This window comes from Brassica rapa, chromosome A05 (genome assembly GCF_000309985.2).
Source record: "Brassica rapa cultivar Chiifu-401-42 chromosome A05, CAAS_Brap_v3.01, whole genome shotgun sequence".
NCBI lineage: Eukaryota > Viridiplantae > Streptophyta > Magnoliopsida > Brassicales > Brassicaceae > Brassica > Brassica rapa.
In genome coordinates, this window is record NC_024799.2 from 21,897,332 (window position 1) to 21,916,519 (window position 19,188).

At 32.9% G+C, this 19,188-nt stretch overlaps 4 protein-coding genes across 4 annotated transcripts; 1 reads left to right on the top strand and 3 right to left on the bottom strand.

Annotated features, from left to right (window-relative positions):
* The first annotated feature begins 1,257 nt into the window (after positions 1-1,257).
* LOC103869633 (rho GDP-dissociation inhibitor 1) lies at positions 1,258-3,345 on the top strand. Its single transcript, XM_009147713.3, has 6 exons — positions 1,258-1,501; positions 1,586-1,788; positions 1,881-1,936; positions 2,054-2,244; positions 2,323-2,389; positions 2,563-3,345. Exons 4-6 carry the CDS (start codon positions 2,056-2,058, stop codon positions 2,778-2,780), a joined length of 474 nt encoding a protein of 157 aa, XP_009145961.2. The 5' UTR covers positions 1,258-1,501; positions 1,586-1,788; positions 1,881-1,936; positions 2,054-2,055; the 3' UTR covers positions 2,781-3,345.
* Positions 3,346-6,199: 2,854 nt separating this feature from the next.
* LOC103869634 lies at positions 6,200-7,081 on the bottom strand. Its single transcript, XM_009147714.3, has 2 exons — positions 6,599-7,081; positions 6,200-6,510 (listed from the first exon to the last, which is right to left on the bottom strand). Exons 1-2 carry the CDS (start codon positions 6,938-6,940, stop codon positions 6,364-6,366), a joined length of 489 nt encoding a protein of 162 aa, XP_009145962.2. The 5' UTR covers positions 6,941-7,081; the 3' UTR covers positions 6,200-6,363.
* Positions 7,082-7,727: 646 nt separating this feature from the next.
* Positions 7,728-10,648, bottom strand: LOC103869635 (TPR repeat-containing thioredoxin TDX). The gene is made up of 10 exons (XM_009147715.3): positions 10,399-10,648; positions 10,283-10,316; positions 10,063-10,197; positions 9,897-9,984; positions 9,749-9,829; positions 9,599-9,663; positions 9,324-9,464; positions 9,091-9,204; positions 8,818-8,848; positions 7,728-8,270 (listed from the first exon to the last, which is right to left on the bottom strand). Exons 1-10 carry the CDS (start codon positions 10,509-10,511, stop codon positions 7,936-7,938), a joined length of 1,137 nt encoding a protein of 378 aa, XP_009145963.1. The 5' UTR covers positions 10,512-10,648; the 3' UTR covers positions 7,728-7,935.
* Positions 10,649-11,161: 513 nt separating this feature from the next.
* Positions 11,162-14,261, bottom strand: LOC103869637 (protein TIFY 6B). Its single transcript, XM_009147716.3, has 7 exons — positions 13,979-14,261; positions 12,753-12,952; positions 12,323-12,534; positions 12,147-12,237; positions 11,806-12,061; positions 11,665-11,725; positions 11,162-11,585 (listed from the first exon to the last, which is right to left on the bottom strand). Exons 1-7 carry the CDS (start codon positions 14,061-14,063, stop codon positions 11,483-11,485), a joined length of 1,008 nt encoding a protein of 335 aa, XP_009145964.1. The 5' UTR covers positions 14,064-14,261; the 3' UTR covers positions 11,162-11,482.
* Between the last annotated feature and the right edge of the window lie 4,927 nt (positions 14,262-19,188).

The following is a 19,188-nucleotide window of genomic DNA, read 5'->3' on the forward strand; positions in this document are numbered from 1 at the left end:
GTACCATAAACAAATCAGAAACTTCCCGTATAGTATTTTTCTCTAGTTCTCCATTTTGACTTCTCTCCAACAAAGCATTATATATTGCCCATCTTTCTGGGTTGGAGATATTCAACCTTTTTCCGTTTGGAAGCTCTGTTTGATCATCAATCTCTACATATTAATATAAAAATAGAAATGGTTAGCCAAAAAATATATGCAAGACTGACCTAAAAGAACGACACATGTATATTTGTTCATATAAACATACACAACTTTCATTCATATACTCCGTATTAAGAAAACTATAGAGACAAGTAGAAATAAATGTCTGGAGTAATTTTAAATCAAATTGAACATACACATCACAAACAAACAAAAATAGCAGCCTTTGTTGACTAGTCTATGCAAAATTGTGTACAGAAATCACAAATATAACTAAAAGTCAAATTTTATTTAACACTATTGATCGTTATTAGAACAGCAAAATGTTGCGAAAAAAGAATTACTACGTAGAATGGAAAAATTTACCTGAATCTGTTTCGCTAAAACAATCGTTGGAGACAATTTCATCTATCGCATTAGCAACATCATATTCATTATTGAATACAACTATTTCTTCATCAGTAGGAGTTTGATTTAGATCAAACAAAAACTCACTTTCATTACTTGTAAATGGAAGATTTAGATCAAAATTATAATTCATCAGGAAAATTGTGATCCGCTTGACTGTGCTCAGTCAATATATAATCATGATTTATTTTAAGTTTGGCTCCAATTTTAGTTTAAAAATTTTTGTTTTGGCTTCATGATGAAAATTTTTAGAATGATTTTAACACCAAAAATTTGTTTGTACGTATATCACAAGAACACATAAACTTGACTTAAAATTAATGGTGCATTTATATATTTCCTATGATAATTTGTCAATATATTTAATAGCTAAGACTAATAGAAATTGGGATCGGTAAGTTTGACTGAATAATAATCTAACTAATATTAAAAGGGATATATGAGGAGTAGGGAGCTGTCCACGTCCTCAATTAAAATCAACCTATTAGAAATCAGTTTCCTGCCACGTCACATTAAAACAACTCAACACAGCTTACATACGGATTATTATGTGGGCTATCAATACATTTTGAATTGGCCCATATAAAGCCCATGTCGCCTAAACCTATTTTCGCTGGAAGGTTGATTTTTGATCACCTACGACTCTTCCATTTCGTTGTCACCGTTTCAGTTTTCTGTAATTATCCCGATCCACTCTTGATCAATTAATTTTGTTATTTACTCCTTTCTTTGTACTTGCGTTCCACCTCCTTCTGGTTCTGCTGAGTTGAATTTCTATTATACAGCTGAGAGACGATATACGAGAATATGTGAGAGTCTTGGTGGTTGGTGCCAGTGGATTGGGCTGTGAGCTTCTCAAGGACTTGGCTCTTTCCGGGTTTTGTAATCTGGATGTGATTGACATGGATCGAATCGAAGTCACCAATCTCAATCGCCAGTTCTTCTTAAGGTGATTTCTCATTCTTCCTCTCACGTAAGGATTAATAGTTTCGTATACGATTGATTGATTTGGTTTGTGTGTCTTTGTAATTAGACTTGAGGATGTAGGAAAGCCTAAGGCAGAGGTAGCTGCAAGGTGTGTCATGGAGAGAGTGAGTGGAGTGGAGATTGTGCCGCATTTTTCACGTATAGAAGACAAAGAGCTTGACTTTTATAACGATTTTAATATCATTGTTCTTGGTCTTGATTCCATCGAAGCTCGGAGATACATCAATGGCGTAGCTTGTGGGTTTTTTGGTATGGATATTCTTTCTTACTATTGTTTTAACTTCTCTCTGTCTTTGGTTTTTTTTTTTCCTCCCTAATCATTTGTTTTATGTGGAGTATAGAGTATGATGAGGATGATAACCCGAGGAGTGAAAAGCAAGAGGGTCATGTAGTCATGGTAAGATTCTATTTCATTTTTCTTCGCATCACCCTGTGTAAAGTTCACAGCTTTTTATTTTTAGATTCACTTAGTCGTTGCTGTGTAAATGCGAACTTGAAAGTCGGCAATTTCTAGGGATGGAGACACTGGAGCAAACAATCATGTATCCATCGATCCAAATCATCTTTATGAATCTAGATGAGTCCTTGGGGAGGCAGATGAGCGAGTCTTCTATCTGCGCTACAGAGGAAGAAGAGGAAGACGATGATTCCAAGCTGCAATTGGGTCCTCAGTACACTATCAAGGAGCATCTCGAGAAGGATAAAGTTGCTTCCTTTTTCCTTTTTCCCTTTATTTCAATTTTTTTTTTTGAATAATTCTTCCTGATGAATCTGAATATATAGGATGATGAGAGCTTAAGGAAGTGGAAGGAACAGCTTCTTGGAAGTGTTGATGTCACCAACATTGGAGGTTTGTTAAAAAAAATACAAACTTTATAATAGTAATTATAATAATCTTGGAAATGATCGATAGGTCATTGTGTTTGTTTGCTGTATCTGTGTCTTATGTGAATAATTTGGTTATAGATTCTACATTTGTTTCTTTTATGGAGTTTATAGAACTTGGCTCTTTTATATGTGCAGAGACTCTTGACCCTGAAGTGAAGATCATTAGCCTGGCCATCTTATCACCTGGAAGACCAGATATTGTTCTTATGGTACCCGAGAATGGGAATCCAAAGGGAATGTGGTTTACTTTGAAAGAAGGGAGCAAGTACTGTTTGAAATTCACGTTTTATGTTAACAACAACATTGTTAACAAAATAAGGGATGGAGGCACTGGAGCAAACCAATTTTTTTAAAAAGACTCATAAAGATTTTGAAATAATAAGTACTACTACCAAAATGAAAAACATAAGAATTATTTTCAATTTCACTAATTGATAAAAAAAAAAAAGCTTACAGTTTCACATATTGAGACTTAACCAAAATTCGGCAACAATCGAACCAATTCCATTCAAAAACCACAATGTTTAATATTCCAATTTGGATTTAAAATCTTTAATTTTCCTGCATGAGAAGAGGAAACAAGAAATAAACCAACATGTGAAAATTATTTTACATATTATTATTGTTGCAAATTCATGAATTACATAAGATCATTGTCTTTCTCTATTTTCAGAAACTTAAATATTATAATTATAAGTGAATAAATTATATACAATTTTATTTTAATAATGAAATTATAATTATAGGACAAAAATTAGATTTAATGAAGTGTATAAATTAGATACCCTAAAATTATGGTAAATTCAAAAATTGAGGTAGTCTTCAATGAATTTGATTATATATACATGTAGACTTTATAAAAAAAATATTAAATTAATTCTTTGAGCAGTTATGTTTGATTCATGCTGTAAATTTTTTTTAAAAAAAAATCAAATTCTTTTAAACGGTATATTTATAATTATCAGATTACGTGATTAGTAAAATAAAACAAAAATATAAAAATATTTATTAAAATTATTTTTTCCTATAATTAATATTGAAATTACTGGAAACAAACTCACACGTCAATCTCTGATGATGATAAATAAATGTTTGTCAAAATCATCAAAAAAGAGAAGAGGTGTGATATAAATAATGCATTAAGCATAAACAATATTTCTTTTATTTTTCTTTACTCAAAGCTAAAAATATATTTTAAACAAAAACCAAGTCTTTTTTTGTATCACAGCCTCTTAAACCAAAATAAGAATTTAGTAAGCAAATGAATATAGTAAAATTCAAACAAAAAGGTGTATTATAAAACATAACAATAGCCAGTTCTGTACAAAATGTATATACTCGATGTATATAGATGACAAAATTTTATATAATCTTATCACAAGAAAAATATTAAAACACATTATATTCAGTACAATATAAAACATAAAAGTAAGTCATATACTAATATTCAAATTAAAAAGAAAATTAGAGCACATAATCCGCGCGTAGCGCGGTAAAATCTCTAGTTGTAATAATAAGTAAGAAAGCAACGACAAAGGACAAAATAGACAACACAATATTTGCCTTAATCTGTGTGAAACTCGGATAGCGTCATGTATAAACGAACGGAGGGAGTAAGCAATAGTCTAATAAAATATAAAAGGAACAATGTATTAAAAAACAAAAGAAAATTAAAAATAGCGACAAAATAACTGCTGTCAATAATACCTTCAGAAGTCTTCGTTTGCAATCTTATTATGAGCACTATCAAAGAGATCATCTAGAGAATTTAAAAATATTATTTATATCAACACGGAGCCTAGGTCTTTCATATCCACGCCAAATTCAATCGAAGAAACGGATATTAATGATGGAAAATTAATATTGTATATACCAGTTGCCTTATTTATAAATTGCGTGATGCCTGGACGTGAAATAGGTAAAGAAAATCAGTGATGGTCACGCAAAAAATATTTCAGAAATATTCCCCTATCGATTAAGGTAAGTTTTTCAAGTCTTTGAATTTTGTTTCCTTTAATACGTTAACAATTCAATTGTGATTCCTTAATATTTTGAAGCATTAAGTATAGGTATGATACCACAAAAATATCATACCACGATTTGTTTCCTTTATCATTTTGTTGCCTTGAAGACATACATAATTCAATTGTGTTTCCTTAACATTTGAAAATATCATACCACGATTTTATGTGATCATTCGTATAGGTTATGATATGAACATTATGATAAACGATTTGATATTAGTTTTACGATAAACATGGTTTGCTTATTCCAAGATTAGATATGAACACTCGTACAGGTTATGATATGAACTTTCGTACAAGTAAAAATAACCAATACAAACCGTAAAGAACTTTGGTGTACCACGTTTAAAGAATCAAAAATTGTACTAAAGCGTACATGACTTTAGATGAGACAAATATTTTGTTGCCTTATTTAAAAGAAAAACTTCCAAATCTTCGAACATACCATAAAGCCTCTCTTAGGTCGAGTTAATATACTGCCTTATTTAGAGCCCCGTTTTTTAAAAAAAAAATCGAAATGTAATCAAGATGATAATTCGCGAAATGTAATCAAGATGATAAATCGAAATCATATAGTATAAACAAATGACCAGTGGCATTTGTATGTAATTATTATAGTTCATAAAGGGTTTTTAAAAAAAGTAATTGAAACTGCATTAGGTGATGACACCTAGGAAATGACACTCATGTAATAAACACATGAAGCAAATGTTTATTTTTACCAATCCTACTCCTTTAGTAAGAAAGGGATCTGTGACTCTGATATGAATATGATTATGTAAAATACTTAATTTTATTTCACGAATGCAAAATAAGTAAATTTTTGGTATCATATAAAAAGACACAGCGGAATATAAAATTACACAGAGGTTGTTTGTATGATGAGTATGCAAGTTTTAACAGAATCAACTCACCTGTGACTAATTTCGGTGGAAAATCTTTGTTATTCGGTTTCTTGAACAAATCTTTTAGCCTTAAGATTCCTTGAAACATGCTCGGACTTGAATCATATCCTAAATGTGAAAGCTAAGCGTGTTGCTTCTAATTGAAAGGGAAAAGAGCGAACGAGTAGATACATTGAGTTAACCACACCTACTAATAATTATTAGATGCTTAGAAATTGACCACAACTATCTACTAGACAGTACACTACTCATGAAGAACAAAGCAAAGGAGTCGTGCTTAATCCATTTATTCTTACTAACCCAACCCTCAATAAAAGTTGAAAAGCCTTCCTACCAAAAAAAATAAAAGTTGAAAAGCCTAATGAAGAACAAAGCAAAGGAGTCTTAGCTGATCCATTTATTCTTACTAATCCAACACAATAAAAATTGAAAACCCCAATACAAATAAAAAGGCCCATTAGACTTTTTCTGAGCAACTAAAAGACTAGGGGCCCATTAGACTATAAAGGCATATAATTAGGGTTTTCAAGAAGTGGCCGTCACTAACTATACATATACCACGTCTCCACTTTCGTTCTCATTACATGGTAGATAGGTTCCAGTTGATAGTGCAATCGTCTCCACCAATCTTAAACTCTCTCTGTATGCCTGTTTAGGTCTACGAATCAAGTTGTGTTTGTGCGTTTTTGAGTTTACATTAAAAAAAAGGCAGCACGTCACTGATGCGCTTGAGAAAGTGGTGCTTTCGGTCCTTTTAGTTGCCAAAATAGATACGAGCACTAATGCTTTCGTTTGCCGTTTTCCATCGGCTTATGAACTCAGTTGCTCTTACATTATTATTGATTATCTTCCTCACCAATCTTTATATCTTCGTGTCTTAATGATCAGTCTTAATGATCATAGACAAGAAAACAAATGAAACGTTTATCATATATACAGGAAAATCAAACCAAAATCTCAAAAATAATAAACATGTACACAATTCTCTAATTCAATCCAAGTTCTAACTATTTTCGAGTATTGAAAAAAGGACCCAATAGCAAACTGATCATGTCATCTGATGTTGGAGCTTTCGTGTTTGATTCATCATTGACATCAACCACCATTGATTCAGATGTTGACACTGCCTGGTCATCCTCCTCACCTTTGACGTACTGTGAACTCAATCAGAAGTAAACAAATGAACATTAAACATCAAATTCACTAATAGCAAAACCGGCTTTGTAATATACTATGGCATACCTCTTGAGCAAAGCTTAACAAATCATCAACCGTGAGATCCTCCTCATCTTCTGGACTAGTCACGGAGTGAACAATCTCGGGACTCTTAACATCATCGCGAATACTAGGCTTAGCCTCTTCTTCTTTGATTTTCCTACCAACTCTTCCTCTTCTCCTGATCTCCACCTTTTTGGGTTCCTCAGCGTCATCTGTCTCTCTTCGAGTTTTACGCTTCTTCTTGGTCTTGGGAGCTTCTGCTTCCTGTTTTATTTCACCCTCGTCTGTTCTATTGCTTGCAGCTGTTACACCGGAGGACGCGACGGCGGTCATCCACGGTGGTAACCGCCTCATATTCCCATCCATCGGATTTGTTGACCTTCTCGTTCTTGAAACACGGAAGATAACACGCTAAAGGTTAATGTATTGGGCCTAAAGCTGAGCCCATTTATATAACTAAAACCCAAATCTATCTATCTATCAGAAATTAGTACTTCCACCGTTTCAATATTCTTGATGTTTTAGAGAAGTTTTGTTGTTTCATAATAGATGAAGTTTGCATAAATCTATGTAACTTTAACTTTATTAAAAACTGTGTAACCAATTGGATTTTTTTAATTTTTATTTATAATTAAATAAACTAATTTTATATTATAATTTAGTGATGATTTTGATAAAAAGTACTCCCTCTGTTTCAATATAGATGATGTTTTAGGTGATTGTTTTTGTTTCATAATAGATGATGTTTTTACATATCTAGGTAACTTTAACTTTATCAAAAACTGTGTAGCCAATTGTGTTTTTATTATTTTTGTTTATAATTAAATAAATTAGTTTAAAATTATATTTTAATGATTTTCTATTTAGAAAATATAATTTCTTAATATGTGTGCAAAGTATTAAAACTTCATCTATTATGAAACGGAGGGAGTAGTTTTTCTTAATATTTGTGCATTTGAGTATATAACTTTTTTGCTAAACCGAGACTTAACCAATCTCACCAAGAGTTTTAGAGATCTCAGAGTTTTACTGAGTTTGAAATTTGATTAGTAAAATTGTGAGTTCCATCATTCTAATGTCTCTATAGTCCTAATAGTCTCTCACCTATCATCACCCCCTTACTCTTCACTTCATCTGTACATAGCTTTCGCTCAAGACAAGAAACACGGCTCTTTATTCAAATATGACATTTTAATTTTGAGACACAACCATGAACCATCACAATGCCAATGAAACACCAAGGAAAAGAAAACACATGTAACACGGTTACAAATACTTTAAAATTATGGTACAACAGTTTTGTCGCAAAGATACACCATCAGCTCTTCAGCAATGGGAGAAGACTGAAACGAGCCATACCATTAGTTAGACGAAGAGTGCTGCGCAATCTTCTTCTCAAGCGAACCTTTATCAGCTCCCACAACTTTGTCTACCTGTTTCCCGTCTCTGATGAAGCAAAAGGTCGGGACGCTGCTTATGCTCCAAGCAGCAGCCACGTCATTGGCCTCGTCTATGTCAACTTTCAAGAAGACGACTTTCGGGTGTTGCGTGGCCAGGTTTGTGTACACAGGAGACATGTAACGGCACGGTCCACACCATGTTGCTGTGAAGTACATGATTAGAAGACGCGATGCCTTCTTTGCAGCCTTTGTCTTTGCTTCTAGCTCGCTCGTAGAGTGGATGCTAATCACGTGTCCTGTACCATTAAATGAGAAACAAAAATTGGCATCTTTTTGACTTTTGTAAAATTATTTTTTGGCTTTACATCAGCTACAAATCAAAATCTGTAAGGATAACGAAAATTCAAGATAAATGCAAATTGCTTTTCTCACTGAGTCTCATACTTGTGATCAGCATATAAAATCGTGAGGAACTAGCAGTATCCAATAGAAACACAACGCTACTGAGGTGTAAATACACTAGGATTTCCAATAATTAATCCCCTAAATTTTTCTTTTCTTGGGATGTTATGGTTCGGGTCTGGATTTATATGATTAATCAGGGAACCAATGCTAATTAAACTGGAGGAACGGGGTAAGCATTAAGCAATCTTAAGCAAGCTGGTTAGTGGCCTAATCATCTGGAATTAGTGACTAACTAGAACTTATTGCGCTTTGATCTTACTGAGTGCAAACAGTTAACTAGGACAAGACTTACAGATAAATGTTCTGACACATAAGTAGTTCATTTGCAGTAAGATAATGAAGTAGAGAACCTCTGAAAGAGATGGATAGAATGTTTACCGTCTTTAAGTGCAGACAAAGCTTCTCGCTCCTGCATTTATAGGATTCAAGAATAAGTAGAAGTAAATCAATGAGCATGAGATGTTTGATATGACATGAAGTGGATAATGTCAAAAGACGTTATACTGTTACTCTCACAAGGAGAATATAACCAGGCGGATGTGTGTTTTTTGGCTTTTTGTTAAGGATGTACAATTATCAAAGAGAGCTATACACAGCAGTATATACGAATCACTACTCATTGTTATGGTTATGGTTATGGATGGGTCTGACCTGGGCTTCTTGCTGTTCTCTTCTCTCGCGCTCAGCCCTTTGAAGCTCCTTTTCTTTCCTCAGACGTTGATATTTCCTCCGGTGTTCTTCTATTCTCTTTGCATTGGGTTCAACCTGTGAAGTATATACATTAACAAAACCTTAAGCTTTACTAAACTTCATTATGAGGCTAAGAGCATTTGTCTGCACAGTGATATCAACAAAGGTAAGAGAGGTTTCTTTTCCACAGTTACCTTCTTAAGTGCCGACCCAATCTCCTCATCGTAATCTAATTTTGAGGCTACATGAAGATCAGCCGCAGCTTCTTCCCATTGGCCTAACATGGCCCTAGCCATACCTCTTGCTTTGTACCCCTTAGCTGAATCAGGGTTGAACTAAACACCAAAGTAAAACTGCTTCAGCTAGTTATGGAAAAAAAACTATAAAACTATTGAGACACAAACTTGCTTTTCGAATTCATCATCTTCACAAACTAAACAAAGTTTAAGCGACTCAAGTAAATGCTCACCTGTAACGCCATGTCCGCATCACGGACTGCAGCATTTGGCTTCTTGACTGCTAGAAACACAGTAGCTGAGGAACAACAACAACTAGAAACATTCAGAATATCACCCACCTTTGGTCAGCAAGTGAGAGAAAGAGAGCAAAAGAAAGTCACCTCTAGTGGCGTAGAGAATAGCTGAAGAGGGGTTTAGCATGATGGCCTTTGTTAGATGATCAATACCTTCGTCGAATTTTCCTGGATACCAATCAAACATAAACGAAAGCCCATGAGCTAAAAAAAAAAAGGTTAAGAGTGAAAGTACCTTGAGAGATTGCCTCCATAGCTTTGCTCTTCTCTAACTGAGCAGCATCCCTATCTTCATCCGTCACTTCAGCTGTAGAATCTCCCATCTAAAGAAACAAAAATCAAACAACCATGGAAGATTTGCATTAGAGACAAAACAAAAGCTCAAATCTTTCACCGCTTACCGGTTGAGGAGGCTCATTGTCTGGCTCAACAACATCAGAATCATCCAAATCAACATCAGACTCGGTAACTTCATCATCATCATAGCTAGGAGAGAAACTGGGTTTAGTCTCAGCCGTATCCTCATAATCTCTTTCCTACATTCATTCAGACAAACGAACTTACATATATATATAGTTAAGCCAAGAAGAGGACTTTGATCAATCAACAAAGACAACTTACAGTCTTCACTATCTTAGGGACTTGAGCTCCTAAACTGTACGAGAGAGACAACAAAAACATCGATTAGAAAAACTCATGGAGTAACAAAAAGTGAATCTTTGAAGTCAAGGAAAGACCTTCGGAGATAATCTTTGAAGAAAGTCAGAGAAGGATCGTGGAGGAGAGAAGGATTCAGTTTCAGCTGCTCGATGAATCTTCGGAGCTCTGCTACTTGATTCGCATCCATCATTGTTCGTCTCCTTTTCTCTCGAACGGAACAAGAGCTTGGAGCAGCGGCTGTGATTATGATTATGAGAATGATTAGTTTAGCTGCTTATGATCGATCGTACGGTGGCGATTAGCAGGTGGAGTTGGACAGAGTGATTCGTTGTGCCTCGAGAGTATCGTGTCGGTAGAACCGGTCGGGTATGTCCCGGTCGAACCGGTTTTGTATTCTCCTTGATTTAACCAACACACCAAAAATCTGATTTCTCTACTAATCCAATCACTTTTATAAATCTTGTACCTCTATAAATTAATACATTTTTTAGTTTCAAATCAAATATCAGTTCGATAGAGTTTTTTATAAATCTATATTATGATTTCTCACGTTAAATTATACTAATACCTAAGAAAATTCAAATGAAAACATAAATAATAATTTATCATTATTATATTTTAATTATTAATGCATGTATTAATAAGTAAATATAAAATGTTTTTTTTGAATGAAATCGTGTACTTTTTGACTTTGCTTCTTGGCGACCACTATGTTTCTTTCTAAAATCTCATCATTTCATGAAAAATGCATCAAAGGAAGGTATGCAGTATACATGGTCAATTACATCGATTGATATGAACAACCTGGTGTGAGCGAGCATTCAACACTAGCATCTCTGATCTAAAGAGAAGAAACGAACATTTTCTACAAAATTCAAAAGTACAAATTCAATTTGCTCTCATAGTTCCATTCGACCAAAATGACATAACTGAAGTATACACTATACTACAGTATAAGCTAGCTACAAAGAAACTCAATGTAGCGAGAGAAGAAAGAGTTACACTATAGTATATAAGCTAAGAAGAAGCTCAAGTGTAGCCAGCGCAAAAGGAAAATTCTGTAACAGAACAAAAAAAAAAAAAGAACTGAAAAATTCACCATCGAAATAAAAACATGGTCCTGGAGTGGTCTGAAGCAGTATGTATTACTGCAAATGAGATTTAGGTTGCAGAGCTGAATGACGAACTTATGCATTCAGATATTGGCGTACGACAGTCTGTTGGTGACTTCTTGTCCAAGCAATATGGCGATACACTTGTGACCCTGCAACAACCAACAGTGAAAAGAGTTATTTCAAGAAACAGTTAATCAGTTTTATTCGGTAAAGAACGGTTGTGTGTACCTTTCTTTGCGTTTCTCTAAAAACCTAGCCAGAGATGCTTTGCGAGCCTGAGGTAAAGCCACTGCATACAAAACAGAACAACATTGAAGCTACATCCATAAAGTAGGCGAGTTTAGCATCAGGTGTAAGACTTGATTTTACCTGTTTGAGGCTTTACAGTAGATGCATTAGTTTGGTTGTTATGGTATGTTGATGCAAAGCCTCTTGCTCCGAGTACATTTGTGCTACTTCCAGCTTCAGGGCTAAGATAAGAGACTGTAGGCATGAAGCTAGGAGGCATAGCTGAAGAATCAACAGATGCACGAGCATGATGGACCACCTGTTGATGAGTTTGAGGTGGTGAGAAGGCTTGAGGCATAGAGGAACCGTTTCCAGCTAGCAACATTATCGCCTTGGCCTGTGATGAAGGAATGATATTATTAAGCAAATGAGTATCATAAAAGATAAGAGACGCATAAATGGGAGAAAGTGATCTAAGATACCTTATCAGGAGATATGTCATCATAAACACAAACTGAACCGGCATAAAAGACGGTCAACTGAGCTGGTGATCCTAATGGCTTGGAAGAAGATCTGGCAAAAGAAGAAGTTTTGAGTCAGCACTACAATACATGATATTATGACTAAAAAAAGAAATAGATAGAAGCAGTGAGTGTACCTAATATCAGTTGTCCCTACAATGGAACCTGGAGCAGGAAGGACTGAGATTGGAGGTGCCATGATAGGAACTCCTACAAAAGGTTGTGAGTTTATGCCATTGCTCATGAAGCTTTTTCCTCCTGGTGGATAATGAGACTGGAGACCCGGCCTGGCCATGGAAACTGTGATAGATTCTTGCTGTTGATGGGAATTAGGGAACATCCTGGCTCCCTGAAAGCAACAAGTCATAAATGAGAAGCTTAGTTTAAACCACAAATGAATTAAAACCAAGACTAGATTTAGAAACTAGTTGTCATAAACTACAAATAAAAGTGTTCATCAATGTGGAACCACAACAGAAACTACCTAACAGGTAAAAGGGTAAACATGGGTCCATAATGCACAATCAACCTGATAATTGGGTTAACATAGGTCTTAATGAAAAGTACCTGTACAGAACTGTATGGAGTGTTCCGGTTAGAATCATAAACATCTGCTACTGATGATGGCATGAATGAACCAGAGTGTGGGAGATGATAGTTTCCAGGCTTTCTATGTCTGTCATCTTGAGATGGCCTGAAAGATAGAAACTGAGAAGAAGCAGCAGAGCCTTTCTTTGAGAATGACCAGTTCATTCCTCTATTGGGAGCTGCAAAAATAAAACTTTAAAGTCAGACATGGAGTGGTAACTGTAAACTATAAATGTCTTCAAGTTCATACATAACCAACAGATGATTAATTCACCACCAAATCCAAAAGTAAAGACCAAGTAAAAGAATCTGATACTATAATTATCTGATACAGTTGACAATATAATTATAATTAAAAAATTTGTAATTATAATTAATCATTTTTTTTAAACTGATACTGTTTACAAATTCAACGAGGCAACAAAACCACCTTAGAAACCATGTCTAATTAAAAAAATTATCCAAAGTCTAGTACAAAAACTAGTGTATTTAAATGATTATTTTAAATTGATAATTAAAGAGAGATTCAACTTTAACTCCACAGCACATGTTGATGCACTACCTTTATGGAATAGCACGTTTTTGCCTTATAAAAAAACAAAGTGGACACAATTTTTATTCCTCGTGGTGAGAAAAATATTCATTCTCATTGTACCTTCAATTAGTATTTTAATTTTTCACTTAATCAACACACTAATCAATATTTAATCAACTATATAAAATAATCCAACTCGAACTTTCTTTGTATAATTAATCTTCTACGTTTCTATTTTAATATTATTTGTGTACCCCTCCATTCAACTACTCTTTTCCAACATTTTACGTATTCGTTTTTAAAAAAGAAACTAATTAATTAATTACACCTTTTATCTCAATTATTAGTCTCTTCAAAAAAAAAAAATCAAGCTAGAGATTAGTTCTGGTTCTAAGAACATGTGGTTAAACCGGTTCTGTAAAAAAAATACTACTAATGTCCTGAAAAACAAAAAAAAAAAACTCCACGGTTCGATTTCTCGAGAAAGCGAATGAAAATGTTCTCCCTCCAAGAGACAAACTGACAATCCAGTTCCCGACCAGACCACAAAACCAGGTTTTGCAAGAAAATAAAATATCAACCTAGTACTAGCTCCTAACGAAATAACTGATCAAGGAATCACAATAAAATCGATAAGATTGAAAATCAATCAAGGGAAAAAAATATTAACCTGAATCTCTGGAGCTTTCGCTTGTTTCCTCTTTCACAGTGATCGGCGAATTTTTCGAACCCAGCCCGAGAAAATCTCTCTCCATGTTAATCGATCTCAAACCACGAGCGATTGAAAAACGCCGGAATCAAACAAATATCTACCTGAAATAAACGATCAAAGCGTCGCTGGAACTTGGAAGATGGAGCAAAAGAGAGGATTTTCTTTTTGTAAGTTGGAAAAAAATGAAAAAACGTGTTAACAACACAGACCGCGTTTTCTCTTTTTAACCATCGCGCATGAGAGACATGTGAACAGCACTATTTAATTATATTTTGAACCTTTTTCTTTGAATTAATTAAAGTAAAACAAAATAAAGGTAAAAGATTCCTTTTTCTCCTTCGCTATTGGTGGAAAAGGCAGCTGCAGGTTTGTCCGGTTACGTCACCGGATATAGGCGGTCAAAAAGCACGTGCATCATCGTGCAGTGCGATTTATGCTACGTTGCACGGAAGCTTTTCGGACGTCCGCTTCCCGCTTCGGAACCGGAATCGGAATCAGAACCTTGTGGAAGCTTGCGGAATCTCGTTTCCAAAACGTTTCTAAAATATTCTCTTTAAAAACCCTGTTGGAAGATTATGATTCCGTTTTGGAATCACGCTTCCATTTAAAAAAAAAATACAATATATATCAATAAAATATAAAACCATAGTTTTAATCTATATAAAATAAATAAATAATAGTAATGAATATTGAATTATAAATATATAAATATCAAAAAAACTATAAATTATCTTTATGCATTGAGATTTTTTATTAAAGATATAGCACATATTAAAACATATTGTGTCAATTATTTATGAAGTATTAAAAGTAATTAATATAATATTTTTTGTAAACATAATTTATGAGTATTTTTACAGTTTTAATATAAAATCATTTCAAAATTATTATAAATGAATAAATGTTTTATTTCAAAATTAAATCATATAATTTTAGTCCAAATTTTTTTAAAAAAATTACATATATATATATATATATATGTGGATATACGCTTCCAACACGTACCCACTTCCTAATATTTTAAAAAATCTCGCTTCTGCGCTTCCTTACGCTTCCGCTTTCACGTACCCGCTTCCGTTTCCATGTAACATAGGATTTATGCGTGTGGGTTTCTTTTGGCGGTCCGGCACGTGCATTATTTTATTTACGCGCGTCACTAGCTGCCAGTCAATTTTTTAACGTGAATGATTCACGAGATGCGAAGCGGCAGTTTTAATTATTATTTTTATTTAAAACAAGCGAAACTGTGGGCTCACGCGCGTATGAAGCACGTAAGTTGTAAACTCGTTGTTTTAAGGATTTCCTAACCCTTTTGTTTAATAAAAATGTCTAATTAATATTAGCACTTTCGTGCACGTTCTCTCTTGACCAAGATAAAACATTTGCATGTTAAATTTTATTTTGCAAAAATAAAAAAACTATATATCGGCTGTATTTTATATTGTATAGTTAGTACGAATAGTTTAATACCCCATGTGATTATGTCACAATTCAATTATTATATCACTTTTAAAATCATTAATCTTGTCAGTGTACTTCAATGATATACAATGTTATATACTGTATTATTTTGCGATTAAATAATAGTATATACTTTGCTTAAACTATACTTGTATTAATGTAAATATTGGAACCAAAAGAAAATGTTTTTAATGTAAATTTAATACTAAAACGATTCGTTGACATCGTGCTGCTGAGTAGTTTATAGATGCATGTGGTCCTGGTGATGAAATTACGCCATTTCCTGCGTCACATTCTTGTTAATTTAGTAAGATTGTAACGTTTTGAAATGTTTTATACAGTAAGAAGCTTTATAAAAATGGAAAGTTGGAAAGCAGGTCAAGTACACAACAACTCGCCCATCTCGCTCACGATAACATCGTTCTGGGGAAATGTAGCACACGTTATTTTCTCCAGCCTTTAATTATGTATTTTCTCAATATTGATATCAAAATAAAATATTCATTTGATATGAAAGTACTACGATGCAGTTTTGTAAAACACAACATTCCATATAGATAATAGGATCAGATCAAAAGTGAACCTACGGAGAGAAGATAATATCAAAAGATGCCATAAGCGTATCTTTCACGCTATGCTCCACATTGAACATCCAACGATAGGGAGATACTGAATACATGGAACATGCATCCGATAGAATGAATATTTCTTTAATTATGTTAGTGCTGCTGGTTTGGTCGTTGAATATGATCGTTCTTAACTCGGAGAGATGGTAACTTTCATTAGGTTTCTAGCTTGGCAAGTTTCTTATTTTAGTAAACTCAGATATTGCTAACTATTTCAAACATAAATCCATTAGTTCTATATAACAATAATCGAAATTAAATATACTTGTTGCTATTTGCAATAAAAAAAACGTGTTCAAGCCATATTTACTACCAATGCAATCACGGTGGAATATATTTATGCATGCAATCTCGCACCTTCTCCTACACCTCCATGGGAACAACTATGGCAATGTTAAAGGCCAAGGAGTCAAATAAAAGGCCACATAATTAAAGGACTAAGGTTTGGCAGCACACAGCCTCAAATCGTTGAGAAGTACCCATAATCCTCTATAAAAACGGTTGCTTACCGAGCCTTTTTCGGCCTCGATCGTATTCAATCCCCTTGCCGTAGTATTCCATGGAGCTAGAAGCCTTTAAAAAAAAGCAATGTTTGTTAGATGAACAAAGAGACCCTAACCATCAAAATATAATATAAGCCCAATGGACTTGATCAAATATGGAGCGCTTAATTAAATTTTCAGCGGTTGATAAATTCAGTTGTGTTGGAAAATGATGTGTAGATGGTAATGAAATTTTAGTTGTATACCAGTACTAGAGCCTTTTTTTCTGCGCTACGCGCGGATAACATGTTTTGAAAAATTGTGTCTATTGATTAGTAGATAGTTTGGAATTATTGTGTTGTTTGTATACTGTCTTGAATAAAGAATCAAAATTGTATTATAAAATAAGTGTATGAGAAAAAAAGTTTTTTAGTAACACTTTTATAAATTTAAATCATGAATTTAAAGTATTTTTGAATGTCGGTTTAAGACTACACCATTTTGAACATGTTTGAGCGCAATATGAATTGAGTAAAACAAAATTTGATAATATATAACATAACATGAATAAATCCGGTCCATGGCACAAGCAGAGTAGGCGACTGCTTAGGGCTCAAAAATTTTGTTCCTTTTTTGGTTTAAAATTTGTTTTTAAAATATTCAATTAAATGGAGCACATTTTGTAAATTGTAATTGAGCCTCTACTGGGTATGGACCGTCCCTGATCATGAATTATTGTAATAAAAATATAATCTTAACATATTTTTTTATTTTGTTATATTGATTTTTTTATCATTTGCTCATTTCATTTGGAATGTTAAAAAAAAATTATTTTAGACGTTGTTTCCACAATAAATATATTGTTAATTATATGAAATTATCCATTTAGTTATGTTGAATTAATATGAAATATAAATAATATTGTACCTTTATCTAATTTCCTCTAAGTTTAACCATGACTTATTGTTATTCTGTTGATCTTTAAAATTTTATTTTTGGCTAGATGACCATCAAACACAAATTATACAAACTTAATCTGTTTCACATTCGTGTCTTTGCCATCGTTCTTGAAGACTTAAACATTGAGACTTATACCTTCAGCCAATACTGTATTAGTTTACCAAAATTAAGTTTTAAAAATGTGTAGTTTCTAAAGGTATCTCTCAGTGTGATAATTGTGAAAGCAGTGTTACTATATTACTTTATAGTTAAAAAGAGACCATATCTTTAAACATATAATTTAGTGTGAAAGGTTATTGAAAATGTTAAAAACTTAATTTTTTTTGTCAAAATGTTAAAATGTAAAAACTTAATTTATATTGCTTAATGTTGTCTCCAGTAATATAAATTTTCAATCAAATTCTCTTTGTAACTAAACAAACCTATTTTGCAGGTATATCAGGCAAAAATAAGAAGTATCATAATCCAAAACAAAAAAAAAGAAAACACAACATTACTAAGGGCATCTCCAACAATAACACTAAATTTGGTGTTAAAATTACTTGATGTTTTTTTTATCATCTCCAACAATGACATCAAATCTTACACCAAAAGTAATACTATATATTATTTGATGTTTTCAGTTTTAAAATTTTTATATTTCTAATATTTGTAATTGATAAATAATTATTTTGTTACATCTAGATTAGATTTATATTTTACTATTTGTAAGTGATAAATAATAATAGTTATTTAATGATTTATTTTGAAGATAAAATTAAAAAATAAAAATTTAATTTTAATTATGTGAAATAAACTAAAAATACAAATAATAATATTATTTATGTTTAATTACAAATTTGATAGTAATTGATCTATTATTAAATGAAACATATTAAAATGTATTTTAGAGATTTTATGTGATGAATATTATTACACCAAATGTGAAAAAAATACAAATAATACAATATATTTATATTTAATTATAAATTTGATAGTAATTAAACTATATTTTTAAATGAAACATATTAAAATATGTATTTTAAAGATTTGGTGTGATTTGGTGTAACACTATTCACATTATACTAAATTTGGTGGAATGATGTCAATTTTAGTGTGTTGTTGGAGATGAAATTACACCAAATTTGGTATTTTGGTGTCTTGTTGGAGATGGCCTAAGGGCATTTTCAACCATGGCACAAAATTTGGTGTTAAACTTTATTTTTCAATTCCACTTCTCGTTGCTGTTCAAAACGATAACAATATTAATTCTGCAGGACACCAGTGTTACGTATCCAAAGTTGTTTTCTATTTGTAAGTCTTATAACTTAATTGTTCTAAAGTTGATAAAAAAATGTGGGTCCTTGTGTTTGTGTTTTTTTTTAAATATGTCATAACAGACTATTACACAAATTCTTACTCAAGAAAAACAAAAACACAAACATTTTCCCCAAGAGCTACCCTCACTTCCTCACTTCGCTTATTAATAAAGCAAAATATCATGCTCGTCAATGGTTTAAATAGAAAATGTTTGTGTTTTTTTTTTTAAATATGTCATTCTATTAAAAAAAAGCAGTACAGTCCAGCTCATGTCAGTGTTTTCTTAGTTAAATCCAGAGAAGCCCAATTAATAATCATTACAGTCGTGCATTACAAAAAA